This window comes from Sciurus carolinensis, chromosome 4 (genome assembly GCF_902686445.1).
Source record: "Sciurus carolinensis chromosome 4, mSciCar1.2, whole genome shotgun sequence".
Lineage (NCBI taxonomy): Eukaryota > Metazoa > Chordata > Mammalia > Rodentia > Sciuridae > Sciurus > Sciurus carolinensis.
The window spans coordinates 96,934,566-96,949,625 of record NC_062216.1 but is presented as its reverse complement, the minus strand read 5'-3'; the positions used below and the strand labels follow the sequence as shown (position 1 = coordinate 96,949,625).

The 15,060-nt window shown below is 35.0% G+C and overlaps 1 protein-coding gene across 4 annotated transcripts in view; it reads left to right on the top strand.

The window, feature by feature from the left end:
• The window catches only part of Dennd5b (DENN domain containing 5B), a 191,599-nt gene that overhangs the window by 117,647 nt on the left and 58,892 nt on the right, over positions 1-15,060 (top strand). For all 4 annotated transcript variants that reach the window (XM_047549051.1, XM_047549049.1, XM_047549050.1 and 1 more), the window contains 3 exons: positions 1,248-1,435; positions 7,568-8,104; positions 11,553-11,784. In XM_047549051.1, coding sequence (XP_047405007.1) covers positions 1,248-1,435; positions 7,568-8,104; positions 11,553-11,784 — 957 coding nt within the window. The remainder of the gene's footprint in view (positions 1-1,247; positions 1,436-7,567; positions 8,105-11,552; positions 11,785-15,060) is intronic.

The following is a 15,060-nucleotide window of genomic DNA, read 5'->3' as shown; positions in this document are numbered from 1 at the left end:
TTTTGCCCTATTAGAACATTTATTGGTTCGCTGCAAAAATATTAGTTATTTGGTTCCAGGGTACTGCCCTCAGTAGTTCATACATATGATCTATGCACGGTGTGACCTTTCTAAGTTTAAGAAACCAAAAATCTGAATTCTAAAACATGTCTGCTCCAGTCAAACACAGTGGCACACATCTGTAATACCACCAACTAGAAGCTGAGGATCCAAAGTTTGAGTCCAATCTGAACAATTTGGCCAAACCCTGCTCTAAATAAAAAGGGATAGAAATGTGACTCAGTGGTAAAGTGCCCCTGGGTTCAATCCCCAGGACCAGGAAACAAAACAAAACAAAACAAAAATACCTACCCCCAAGGGGTTTAAATAGGGATTGTGGGCATATTTAAGTGTAAATTGTCTGTGACAGAATGGTTTAAGAGGGCACTTTAGTATTGTGAATAGTTTTTAATTCTGATAATTTGTGTAAACAAAACACAACTACAACAACAAAACACCTTTAATTATCTCGTAACTCACTTTATGCCTATATATGATGGTTCTGTAATCAGAGATTAAATACAGGAAATGTGACTCTGATTGCATTTCTGTTTCATTTCATGTACCCACAAAATGAGGACTGACATCATATAATCAGCTTACCAAAGGCTATTGCCATGATCATATATGTAAGAAAGAAATGAGCTTATGATTGGGGATTGTAAAAGTATTCATATAATCAAAAAGTGATCCATAGTAATATATTATATCTTGTACATTTTAGGTGGAATAAGTACCAAGAGCAATTTTATTAGTTCTTGATTTTTCCACATTATAAGGGAATGTAGATTCACATACCAGTGATTTTAAGAAGCAAGGAGTGTGCCAGGAACAGTGATATATGCCTATAATCCCAGTGCCTTTAGAGACTGAGGCAGAAAGAACCCAAGTTTGAGACCAACCTCTACAACTTAGCAGGTCCTTGTCTCAATATAAAAATAAAAAGGACTGGGGATATAGCTCAGTAGTAAAGCTCTCCTGGGCTCAATCCCCAGTACCAAAAAAAGAAGCAAGGAGTGTGATGATTTTTTCCACCTACCCACACCCACTCTAAGCCATACAAATTTAACTCTTTAATTACAGGAATAAAACTGACCTATTTTCTGCATAAACATAAACATTTTATTTATTTTTAACAGAATTTTTCTGATATTTTCAAGCTTAATGCAGCAATTGTATTTTTACTTGGACTCTTTCCTTCTGTGCAGATTATCAACGCCTGATGACTGTGGCAGAAGGCATCACCACACTTTTGTTCCCATTTCAGTGGCAGCATGTTTATGTGCCCATCCTCCCTGCTTCTCTGCTACATTTTCTTGATGCTCCTGTACCTTATCTGATGGGTCTTCAGTCAAAGGAAGGAACCGACCGTTCTAAACTAGAACTTCCTCAAGAGGTAAAACTTCTCATGAATGATGAAATTTGCTGTTTGTTGATTTAGGTCAAGGCTACTTTTGTTAAATGCGTTGTTTTCATCCAATTGCATCTCTCTGGCTCTTCTTAATCTCCCAAGTATGTCTAAGGTAGAACCTGAGCCATGGAACACAGATCATCATCCGATGGTTACTACAAGATAGCCATTAATTAAACACAGTTCAAAAACAGGACAGTGGCATATTTTTATACCTATAAATTTTTGAAGATGGAGCAATAGTAGTCATAATCTTCATTGATTTGTTCTAATAACACTTCATTTCTTTTCCATACTTGTTACAAATTTTATTTTTTAAACAACACATCTCAAGTCTGACATCCTTTAAAATTGTTTTAACTGAGGTGAATTTGGGTTTTTTTTACCTCCCATCAAGTGAAAAATAACATCTTTTCAACAAACTGGGGATAATGGAAACTTCAAAGACTTTATTCTCTTTGCAGACATAAGGCCAGTTATCAACCTGTTCTAAATATTAATTTGACTTTACCAGCTAGACAAAAATTTTAAGCCCTAGCTTTTTTGCCACCTAATGTTACTATCTTTTCAGTGCGCTGTATTTTGAAATGTTGTTTGAGAGGAAAAATAAGCAAGAATTCTTGAAAGCATTTGACTCTGATTTTTGGCTGTTATTAATGGTACTTAGAATTGTACAGTAAAGCTTTTGAAATGAAATATTGATGAGGGTACCATGGCCTATTAAAAAACACAGAATAGTTAATTACACTATATTATTAGCTATTTAATTAGCACCTTTCTTAATACAGTCTCATGCTGAGCTTCACTTCTATTTGTTCTTATTTCCCATAGAGCTTCTCATTTTAATAAGTGAGTTTAAAATAACACAGTAAGCCATAGCCATTATACCCGGTAATGATTCCCATAATCATCCATTGCTGACTTTTATTCTAATGAATGTTTCCCTACCAAAATTAACTTTTTTTTTTTTTTTTCAAGAGAAAATAGCTTGATTTGGGTCATATAAAATACATGGGCAAATTGTCATTGTTCTTTTGGGGCTTGCTCACGTTCTCTGCTTTCTGCTTCTTATTTTATCTCTTTTTTTAATTCCTTGAATTTTCTTATTTTCTCTTTCATTGAATTAATCTAGAATTTTATTGTTTGAAGAAATAAATTCTTTAAATTTTCAAAGAAAAAGAAATGAACTAACCAAATGCATTTTATTTTAAAGACTTAAAAAGAACAGGTGGACATGGTGACACATGCATGTAATCCCAGCTACTCAGGAGGCTTGAGGCAGAAGTATTAGAAGTCTGAGGCCAGCCTGGGCAATTTGGCAAGACTCCGTCTCAAAATAAAATTCCAAAAGAAGGAGCTGGTGTTGTAGCTTAGAGGCAAAAGACCCCTGGGTTCAATGCCTATACCACCACCAAAAAAAAAAAAAAAGAAAAAGAAAAGAAAGACTTAGAGCTAGGATGTAGCTTATGTGCAAGGTCCTAACTTCGATCCTCAGCACTGGGGGGAATAAAAGATTTAACAAGACATTCATTTTCTTGTTGAGTATCTGATCTATTTTGTACATTAATTGAATTATGTTTTTAAGACTATTTAGTATGTAAACACTGTCTTTCCATTTTACATGAGTAATTGTTTAGAAATTTTTAAATGCCACCTTGGTACATATGTAGTTGGAAGATATTTATATGTCTGCATGTATCCTCTAACTAAAAATAAGTTAAAAATTGTAAAAGTTCTTGTAATGCTGACTGTGATTTTTCTAATTTTTTTACCCACGAGTTCAATTCTGTTTTTTTGGATTTTAGTTTTTAGGGTTTTTGTTTGTTTGTTTGTTTGTTTTGTTTGCAGTGGTGGGAATCGAAACCAGGGCCTCTTATAAATGTTAGGCAAATGCTTTACCATTGGGCCATATCCCTAGCCCTCAATTCTATTTAATAAATACATATATCTATCTATTAATAGAATAATATGAATTAACCTGAATTAGCTGTTAAAAAAGAAATAGCAGTGCTTCTACATAGAAACTATAAATTAGGTGCATCATTGTTCTGGAAGAAAAGGCTAACACTATATCACTTCATTCTGGTATCATTTTACGATGAGATGAAATATCTGCCTCGCATAATTTTGGGGAGAGGAAGTAGGTATAAAAATAGCCTTTTAAAAAAGTGACGTAAGTGTAATCATTATTCATATTTCCATATTTCTCACCCCTTCCCTGAAAACTATAAATAAAATAATGGCTAAAATTAGGTTAGAAGCTTCCAAAAATAGTTGTGAAAATGATAAGTTTACAAAATGAGTATTTCAAGAAGGTATGATTTTAGTTGTTAGGTAACTTATGTAACTACATAGACTGATAATTAACTACCCACTCCCTTTCCCCATGACTCCAAAATGATAGGCACAAGTAGCTGTTTGTTATATTGTTTTTTTAGGGAGCGGGGTGAAAGAGTGAGTGTGGAAGAATATATCTCCAAGGATTAATTGCATAGAATGGTACCTAACTTCAACTGTGCTTGCTCATCTTTATAGTAAGTGATAGACAAAAAGAAAAATCAAACAGAACTGCTTTTGCCACTTTGTTTTTGTTGTACCTTGCCTTGAGATTGAGGGAATATTTTATTTATTTATTTTTATTTTCTTATCTGTGGTGCTAGGGATCAAACCCAAGGCCTCATGCATGCTAGGCAAGCTCTCTTCCATTGAGCTATATTCTCAGCCCCTAAGAGAAAATTCTAAATGATATCCTCTGGCTTACCCTTATGACAGCTTAACTTCATATGCTAAGAAGCTAGATAACTTACAAATAAACCTGAGGGAAAGTGGTTCCCAACTCACATCCTGAATATTTCCTGCTCCTGCCTCCTTTTTTGGTTGACCATCTTATTGGCGCTCAATAGACTATAGTCTCAGATACTATTTGTGTAGAATAAATGGAGGTCATCAAGATAAACAAGAGTTGATTTCAGCTTTCCAAAACAACAACAATAAAATTATAAGTATCAATAACACAGGTTAGTCAGTCTCTTCTCTAAGAGGACCTTCTTTTTCCCTTGAGACTAACTTTTGCCACCCTTCTAATAAACTGCTATGCTGTGGGGAAAAAATAAACACCACAGGTTAAATAAATAAGAGGAATAAATGAACTAAGACTGTATAAAGGAGATCAGGATACTTCTACTTAGAGAAGAAATAATTAAGCTTCTGTTTGACCTCTTTTGAGGGAACTTTTGTTATTTTTGAGGTAATTATATATCATGAAGATTTGTGGGTGATGTTAATCAGTAGATCTATAAAGTACTTAGTCCCAAAGCAGTGTCAAATTGAGGTGTTGAGTATATTTTTTATCATGTATGTAACTTCTTGAGCTTTTCTGATAGAATATTTTTAGTTAATGATATTAAGAGAGAGGAAGCAATTTGTTGAAACTATTGTGTGGGATTCATATTTGTTTTAGAGAAAATAACCTTTTTTGGTTTTCTTCAATAATTTTTAATACACAAATTTGTATTTCCTATTTCTACTTTGTGGTAATCAGAGCCCTTCTGGGTCCCTCCAAGTAGTCAGTCATAGGGGAGGATTTGGGAGACCTTTGTAGGAGCATGAAGAGTGGCCAGTCTCTGTGTTACCGGACTCCCACCTGCACAACACACTTAGTTCAGCAGTGATATCATGAGTATAGTAGGCTTTAAATGTTATGTCAGAAAATCTTTTCATGGGAGGAGGAGAGGAATGTAAAAAGATAGTAAGGTAAGCAGGCATTAATGAAGTAGATAGTATAAAATTAAAATGGAAGGTTACTGGTTAATACTTAGGAAGTTAGTGAATTTTTTTTCTTCCATTTTTTAAAGATATTGAGTCATCTGTTTGAATTTTGGTGACCTACTTTCTGCCTTTAAATCTTTCAGTGTATTCTACTTTCAAGAAATGCAAGACACACATAAAGATGTGGATTTTAAAGAAAGTTCTAGGCAGCACTACTGACTTAAGCAAGATGTGACATTTCAGCTCTTTATTTAGAGAAAACAACTGACATTGGAGATGAGGAAAAATAAAGAAAAAAAATCACAAGAAAACACCATAATACACCACTCTTTTTGAGGATACATATCTGAATAGGTGCCAGGAATTTACCTAAGTTCTTGGGCCTCAATTTTTTCATCTGCATAATTGAAGGACTGGATTATAAAGGTTATATCAGGCTCTAGGAATCATTGTTGATTATCTAATCATGTATAGAAGGAGGAAGTCTTGGTGTTTTATTGAGCTTAATTTGAAACTTCACCATACTTTTAGCTTGTTGTCCTCTAACATGGTGGGGGGAGGATTAAAAGAGAAAAACAAAGACCCAACTGTTTACTCCCCTTTTACTTAACCTTGCCATGTGGGAAACTCAAGGTGAAGCTTCCCATTTTGTTTGCTTACACATGTTCTATGTTCAACTGTTGATATAGTTGGAATCAGTTTTATGTCATGGGCTACATCTTTGGTGCCCATGCTTTCCCCACTTGTCTCTAAACCATCCCTATTCTAGGAGCTCAGTCATCTTTTTCATTGATAACCTTGTTCTGATCAAGAAGATATGGGACAGTAAAGGTAAAATACTGTTTGGAGTCTACTGCTATCAGGTCCTCAAGGGATAATCAGATTTCATTCAGGTACTTGGCCTCTTGAATTTTCTGTATTTATTTGGGGAAAAAAACCTTAAAAGTCTTTTATTCGAAATAAATTTCAAACCTAGAATGTAAGCAAACTGAGAAAACATTTCTTCTGATTTTTGCCATTTTCCTCATATAAATCAACTTTTAATTATTCAGTTACTCACTGTTATCTAAGTGCTTGCTTCTCTTACCTCTTTCTGCTTGTGTGTGTGTGTGTGTGTGTGTGTGTGTGTGTGAGAGAGAGAGAGAGAGAGAGAGAGAGAGAGAGAGAGACACACACACACACACACCAGGGATTGAACCCTGGGGCACTTAACCACCAAGCCACATCCCAAACCCTTTTTTTTGTATTTTATTAGAGACAGGGTCTCACTGACTTGCTTAGGGCCTTGCTAAGTTTGCTGATGCTGGGTTTGAACTCGAAATCCTCCTGCCTCAGCCTCCCAATTCGCTGGGATTACAGGCATGCAGTACCACACCCAGCTGCTTCCTGCTTTTTGTCTAATGACTTCTAAAGTGATTTTGCTATTCTTGAAGTTCAGCTAATTTGGGTAAAGTGAAAATGTGTGGATTATCTGTGAATTGCATTCGTCTGCCAATTTCATCCATTTAGGGGTACTAGAACTCTAATTTTTAGCAATTATTGTGAATTCTAAATTATAGATGTTGTTTGAGCAATGGAATAATAGCAAAGAATGATAAAGCTCATTATGAGCATTTTACCCAGTGACGTTCATGTGTCAGATCCTGCAAGTCTGGGGTACCTGTACCCATTTAGGAATGCCAAATATCAGAGATTCATGTCAGATTATAGTAAACTGTTAAGACCCAGAGAAAATTATTATGGATATTAAATGTGGTATAAAAATGCTCACCTAGGGAAAAATGCTGGCAAAAGAAATTATTTTTTAAAGAATAATAACTCAGGGGAAGGGGTTGTTTGTAATGTGCTTAGTAACCCTAAGTTCAATCCCCAACACCACAAAAAAACACTGAACCTCGAGAAGGTTAACATAAAAGACATGGTAAAAAACAGAAAGGAGGGCTTGGGATATAGCTCATTTTGTAGAGTGCTTGCCTTGCAAGCACAAGACCCTGGGTTCAATTCCCCGCACAGCAAACAAAAAAAAAAAAAAAAAAAAAAAGCCAGGTGTGGTAATAATACATGCCTGTAATTCCAGCTACTCAGGAAGCTAAGGCAGAAGGGTAACAAGGTCAATGCCAACCTAGGCAACTTAGTGAGACCTGTCTCAAAAAATAAAAAGGCTTAGGGACATATAGCTCAGTGGTAGGGTGCCCCTGGGTTCAATCTCCGTACCTAAAAATAATAATAAGGAAAAAATAAGAATTTTAAAAAACAAATGCAGCATATTCTATGCTTTTATTTATAATAGTTGGCAAGAATGTTTTTGGATATAAAATTAAACCTTCATATTTCTTTTTTCTATTTCAGGCTAATTTGTGCTTTGTGGACATTGACAACCATTTTATTGAATTGCCCGAAGAATTTCCACAGTTCCCCAATAAAATAGATTTTATCCAGGAGCTCTCTGAAGTTCTTCTTCAATTTGGGATTCCTCCAGAGGGCAACCTACATTGTAGTGAGAGTGCCACCAAACTGAAGAATCTGGTTCTGAAAGATTTGGTCAATGACAAGAAGAATGGCAATGTCTCCACTAATAACATCAGCATGTATGAGTTATTGAAAGGCAATGAAACCATAGCCCGCCTGCAGGCTTTGGCCAAAAGGACTGGTGTGACTGTGGAAAAAATGGACCTGTCAGCTTCTCTGGGTGAAAAAGAAAAGGATTTAAAACTGCAGTGTGAAGAGGCAGAACTAAGGGACTACCAGCTAAATGTACAGCTGAGAGAGGTCTTTGCCAACCGCTTTACACAGATGTTTGCTGATTATGAAGCATTTGTGATTCAAACTGCCCAGGACATGGAATCCTGGCTGACCAACCGGGAACAGATGCAGAACTTTGACAAAGTAAAAGAACCATAGTTTTCCTTTTTTATGGTTCTTTATGGATAACATTATCAATTTTGTTAACTTGTTTTAAACACAAATTTTTCCTCTCCTGTCCCACTAAGAACTTTCTGTCACCAGTATTTTACAAAAAGCAAATCAGCCAGCTTATAAGACTGGTCATTGAATTGTGTATTAGATAACCTATAATCTCAATTTAAAATTTTCTGTATTTGACAATGCTTAAATTATAGAATTGTGGGGGTGTGTGGGGAGATTGAATTCAGAGGCACTTAACCACATCTCCAGCCCTTTTTTGTTATTTTGAGATAGGGTCTCACTAAGTTGCATAGGGCCTTGCTAAGTTGCTGAGGCTGGCCTTGAACTTGTTATCCTCCTGCCTTAGTCTCCCAAGTCACTGGGATTGTAGGTGTGCACTGCTGCACCCAGATAAATTATGGAAACTCTAAACAGCTTTTTCAAATTTATTTATACTGCCTGACCTTGTAATGGTTTTGTTTTCCCTTATTTTATGATCAAATCTAGTCAAATGAAGGCTATTCCTTTTTAAAGAAATCCTAATATCTATATTTGATCTTTATCCTTCAGTGGGATCACAGTGTGTCCATATAAAGGTAACAAACAGTTTCGTTTCAAAAACCAAATTTTTTTCATTTTAGGATCAAAAGATATAAAGAGTGAACAAATCAGGTTTTATGGCTATTAGTCTAAGACTATTCCAAAGTTTTTGGAAAAAGAAAGACAGAAAATGACACTAGCTTTTGATTGTCCTATTGAAACTTTTTTTCCTAAGGTTTACTTTATTTTTCTGCCAGATTTTCTTTACATATTCCCCAGACTTTTTTTTTCTCCCCAAGACAAAAGCACTTAGAGATGTGCATTAACTCTTTTAGGTCACTAGGGTATAGTTCAGTCCCCTGCCTGTGTGATTGCTGAGGCATAATAATGCTATTAAAATGAATCATGGGGTTCACTAAGTGGCATCTTTTTGTCATGAAAGAACTCCCAAAGGGGCTAATACACTCTAAGAGGCTAATATATAACCTTGTAGCATCTGACAAGTAAGTATTAACTAAAATTTTATGTAAAGACAGAATATTTTTTATTTCATCATTTTTTTCCTGATAAAGAATAATATACCAGGAATGTCAAAATTTGCCAATTTACTGTTTCATTAAACTTTTTTGTGGGGGAGGAAGGTGGCAGGGTTTGGGCTTGCTAGGTGTCAACCGCAGAGCTACATCACCAGCCCTTTTTTCTTATTTTGAGACAGGGTCTTGCAAAATTGCCCAGGTTGGCTTTGAACTTGTGAACCTCCTGCCTCTGCCTCCCAACTAGTTGAGGACTAATAGGCATGCATCACCAAACCCAGTTTGTTTAAACTTCTTTAATTTAAGAAACTTTTTAAAAAAAATTTATATATTCTAATTAGTTATACATGACAGTAATCTATTAAGAAACTTTTACTCCTTCAAATTTATTCCTTTTTAGCCAGGCATGGTGGCACACACCTATAATCCTCACCTCGGAAGTCTGAGGCAGGAGTATTACAAGTCCAAAGCCAGCCTTGGCAAAAGCAAGGTTTTTGCTAAGCAACTCAGTGAGACCCTGTTTTTAAATAAAATACAGAATAGAGCTGGGGCTGAGGCTCAGTGATCAAGTGCCCTGAGTTCAGTCCCCGGTACCAAAAAAGGAGCAATTTTTTTCCTTCTCTTAGATTCCTTTCTCATTTACCTTAACTTTTTATCTATACTTTTTCCTATCTAACTTGAAACTAATCTGTGTTACATTCATGATTCATCCTTGGGGCAATTAAATTCTTTTTTTTTTTTTTAACTTTTTACTTTCTTTCTTAATTTTTATGTAACTTCAAAGTGAAATTGTCTTTATATAACCCCTAAGAAATGAATGTTTCATGTTGGATTCTAGAAGGCTAGTATGCAAGACATACTAGTCTGCTACCCAAGTTTTTTTTCCACCTTAAGTGCTATAGTCCATGAGGTCTGAACCTCCAAAACCAGATACACATGGCCCATTTTATTTTTAAAAAGACTATTTGCTCTATAAAAAATAAAATTGATATTTATCTATAAAATACCTTTTGAGGAAGTGAGCTGATTTCTAGAGATAATGTGAATCTTTCTCTGGTCATTTGGATTTATTTAAGTAACATCTGAACTATGGAAGTACAAAGATGAATATGTAGATTTCTGTAAGGAAGTTTTTTTAAAGTCCTCTGAAATTTCAGAATGAAAAATATGCTAGAAAGAAGCTGATGAGTATTAAGAATAGTAACCTTATGCCAGGGTGGTACATGCCTGTAATCCCAGCTATTTAGGAGACTGAGGGAGGAGGATTGCAAGTTCAGGGACAGCCTGGGCAATTTAGTGAGACATTGTGTCAAAATAATTTAAAAAAAATAAAAGACTGGGGATGTTGCTCAGTTGAAGAGTGCTTGCCTAACACATGTGAGAACCTGAATTCAATCCCCAATACTCCAAAAAAGGGAAAGACAGAGTAACCTTATGGTAGAACTTACCCTTCCATCTTCCCCTCTGACTTCTGCCATACTTCATCTACTCAAAAGAATGTAGAGCAAAACAAGCCCACTGACTGAAAAAGTAATTCACTTCCAAACTTCCCCTAGTACCAAACTGAGACTAAAATTCCTAGATCTGTGGTTCTGAAGAACAACAGAAAAGATATGAATACTTTAGATTAGAAACAAACTGATTACTATTGTAATTGAACCATTCCGTACATTATACAAGCCAGTAATATAAAAGTGCAGCTTTTTGCACATGTTTTCCAGAAGCTTACTTATGATAATTTTTTAGGCAATGGGTTTTTTTGAGTAGTTTAACCCCAGACCTAGTATGTCAACACAGGTCTGCAAGCAGTTCGATTTTGAGTTAAAATAATTAAAACCTAAAAAAAATCCACTTAAAGAACAAAAGAATTTCACCCATAAGCATAAATTCCATGTGGTCATCTTTTAAAGATTATTGCTGATGTATATCTCATTGTGTTAGTTAATCATCTCACTGCCTTATGGAATTGCATAAGCTAGGAATAGAAAGCAAAAGAAACTACTCATTAGGGAGAGGGTTCAAATTTAATGGTAAGTGAAATGGATGATTGACAATCATAGCAACTTAACCCTCTCTTTCACTAATGATGTCCTCTTGTTTGCATAGTGGTCATCAGGATCAGCATGTAAATCAATTTGGAAAGATAAAATCAGTGTTAAAGACATAAGTGACCTAAATTCTATTAATTTATAAGAAAGGAATAAAAAGTAGATTTTTAAGGATTATTTAATTTTGTCAGTTTTATATGTTGTAAGATTTAAAAAGGAGTAACCTCAGCAATAGATAATTTTCACATTTATCATATAGTATTGTGATGGTTTCTTTACAGTAATAATTTGCCAATTATCTCATTACAGGCTTCTTTCCTATCTGATCAACCTGAGCCTTATCTGCCATTTCTTTCACGCTTCATTGAAACACAGATGTTTGCCACCTTTATTGATAACAAAATTATGTCTCAGTGGGAAGAGAAGGATCCTTTGCTTCGGGTCTTTGATTCTCGGATTGAAAAGATAAGATTGTATAATGTAAGGGCACCTACCTTACGGACATCTATATATCAGAAATGCAGCACTTTAAAAGAAGCAGGTAGGTTAATCTTGCCTTTTAAAAACAAAATCCATGATTATTTCTTTTTACATACTCTGGGCCTTATATACCACAAAATTAATTTTCAGTCTTCGACTTCATGGCTAATCCTGATACTCTATCAAGAAATGCTTTCTATAATTTTCTTCCTATTTCTATGCTTTCCTGTTCCTGCTTGATAGTCCTCTTCCCTTAGTCAAAAAAAGAAAAGCAATAATAAATTGAACAGTGAACCAGGAGATTCCTATGGTTTTTGTCTTATTCTCTTTATTGCCTTAGTAGAAAAAAATGTTAATTTCTAGCTTGCTATTGATACTGCCTTTTTACTTATGACTTCTTTTGTCTTTATTCAAGAAAAGATAAGTATTAACTTAAAATGGCAAATCTGAGATGCTGCCTAATTTCCATAACTTAAAGTGGTATATTTGCTTTTCTAGTATCACTAATTATATAGCTTCATTTATTGAAATTAAATCACTAGATTCTTGCATTCAAATGAGAAATTCTCCCATTCCTGACACCAGTTTTTCCCTCATAGAATTAGGAGTCTTGGCCAGTTTTGCCTAGCAATTATTAACAGACAACATTTACCTGCTATAGGCCAACTGTTTTACATGCATTTTTGCATTGATATTAACAACAGGAGGTATAGGCATACTTACTTATTTTTTATTTTGTTTTATTACCATTCTCATTTTACAGCTGAGAAAACTGAGACATTTAGTAATTTGCCTATAGTTGCATAGTTCTTGGTGGAGCCATAGTTTGAATCCAGGTTTGACTGATTCTAGCACCTGAAGCCTTATTCCTAGTTAGCTATTCCAGTTAATTAAAAAATATGTGAAATGTACCAGTCCACATAATTTTGTACATTTATGCCTGGTTCCTAACTCATTCTTTGCCAAATAAACAGAAATCTGTCACCCAAGTGCCCCTTCCCTTCCTTTTTATTATTATTTTTCCTTCCAAATATAGGAGTTACTGAGAACAAATTTTCTGCCAGAGAAAAGGGAGATAGCAAATATGGAGCTTCTTTGCTATTGTTATTTACTTGCCTTTCTCACATTATTTAAATAGATCAGAAGTAGTGATGCTATAATTTTATCATATTTAAGACAGGAAGTATTAAATGATTTTTTATGGAGCCATCAAGGTCTCTGAAGCATCACCTGATTGTATTCCCATGTATAAGGGTAGATTCTTGAAGCCCCTCAGGAAATAGCAATTACATTTGTGTTTCTAGACATTGAGGTACAATGAATGAAATTGTGTGTGTTTATTCAGAGAATATTATGATTTCCACTGTTTTAATAGCCATGTGAATAATGTAATGCCTTATTGAGCAAATTTTATGCTCTTCCTGACAGAATTTTTAAAATAGAATTAAGCACCAATTCCTTTAATTTATGTCCTTCTAGAAAGTCCAATTAAAATAGAATTTCATTCAACCTCTCAGAATTTAGCACTCCCACTCTCATCACAGAAATTATATAAAGCTCTTTTTGAAAATGTGTCTTCCTATATATGAAGATTAGACTATGTCAGAAGTCTCCCAGGAATTTAATTTGTCAGAAACTGTTTTAAAAAGTGAAAGACAGATGACTATAAATGCCTACCTCTCATAAATGATGCAGTTATTTCTTTATCAGGTAAAATTGTCCTCAAACCCCCCCCAAAAAAAAATTGAGATTGGGTTGTTGTTGACATTGGATTTTTATTGGGCATTAATAGTTCTTTTGGTTTTTTGGCTTTTGGTTTGTGTGTGTATGTGCATGCGCGACATTTTTGCTAGTTTTGCCTCTAACCAAAAAGAATTTGATTTGCAGGCGAACTCTTTAGGCACAGACTACCGGCTGTTGATATTGTGGCACCAGAACCTCATGATCTCTGTGCAGAAACACAAGAAGTGGATAGTAATACAGTTTTCTTTTTCTTTACCAGTCACCACAAATCAGTATTGGCACAAACCCTCAAAAGTCTTAACGATAGAACCTGACCTCTCAAAGCAGGCATTTGATAACTTCTGAATGTTCAGTATTCACTGGCTATATAATCACTGAAAAGTAACATTGCATTACACTCCCTGTGGCATAAATAAAAACCCTAGAGTGAGTAATTATGAATCATGATTTTTGTTTGTAAAAAACTTCCCAAGGAGAACAACTCAGTATCAGTTCTCTATCATTTTAAATTCAACAGAAAAACAAATTCATTTTCCCCCTTTCATAAGGACAGAAGCACTTATTGACAGAGATGGAATTTTGTAATACTTCATGAAACATAAAATTGACAGAGACTTTTGAGAATTCCATACCACAAATCAAGGCATTATTTTGCCTAAGTCATCCATTAATTATGTTTTATAAATATTAGAAAGCATAGAGAATATACATATGGTTGTGGAGGATTGGGGCATTATTGAATTTTAAATGTCATTTCACACTAAAATGGCATTCTTTTGCCCAGCATAGAATAATGAACTATGTTTCAAGAGAAGTTACACATTAAAAATACAATGAGGGGGTTGGGGATATAGCTCAGTTGGTAGAGTGCTTACCTCTCAAGCACAAGACCCTGGATTCAATCCCCAGCACCACAAAAAATAAAAATAAAAATAAAAAATAAAGAGCTGGGCACGATGATGCACGCCTGTAATCCCAGGGGCTCAGGAGACTGAGGCAGGAGGATCACGAGTTCAAAACCAGCCTCAGCAAAAGCAAGGTGCTAGGCAACTCAGTGAAACCCTGTCTCTAAACAAAACACAACACATTGCTGGGGATGTGACTCAGTGGTCAAGTGCCCCTGAGTTCAATCCCCAGTACCCACCCCCACAAAAAATGAAATTCAGGGTATCGAATAAATTCTTATGGTTTTCAAGGGAAATTTAGGGAAGCTTAAAGTAAATGTCTAACATTTTGAAATTTAAACCATGGAGAACAGTAGTAAACTTCGATACAGCATCTCATAGTACTACCATAAACACAGATAATTGGCTTGGGTGGGCCAGTGACAATAAGCATATTATTTTAACAAGATGCAAAGTGTCGTAGATTAATTCCTCCCCAAAAACGTTTTAGAATATGTTTGGGGAATTACCAGCAAGACTCAGTCTGCTGGCAATGAAAAGGGGGAAAGTAAATGAATTCTGTGAAATACTTACAAATTTACCTTATTACTTTTATAAGTCAAGGTCAGCAGTTCCATAGTGTGCTCTAGTTATCATACAATCACAATTACTGCTGTTATCACTTCTTAGTAATCACTAAGCAAAGGATT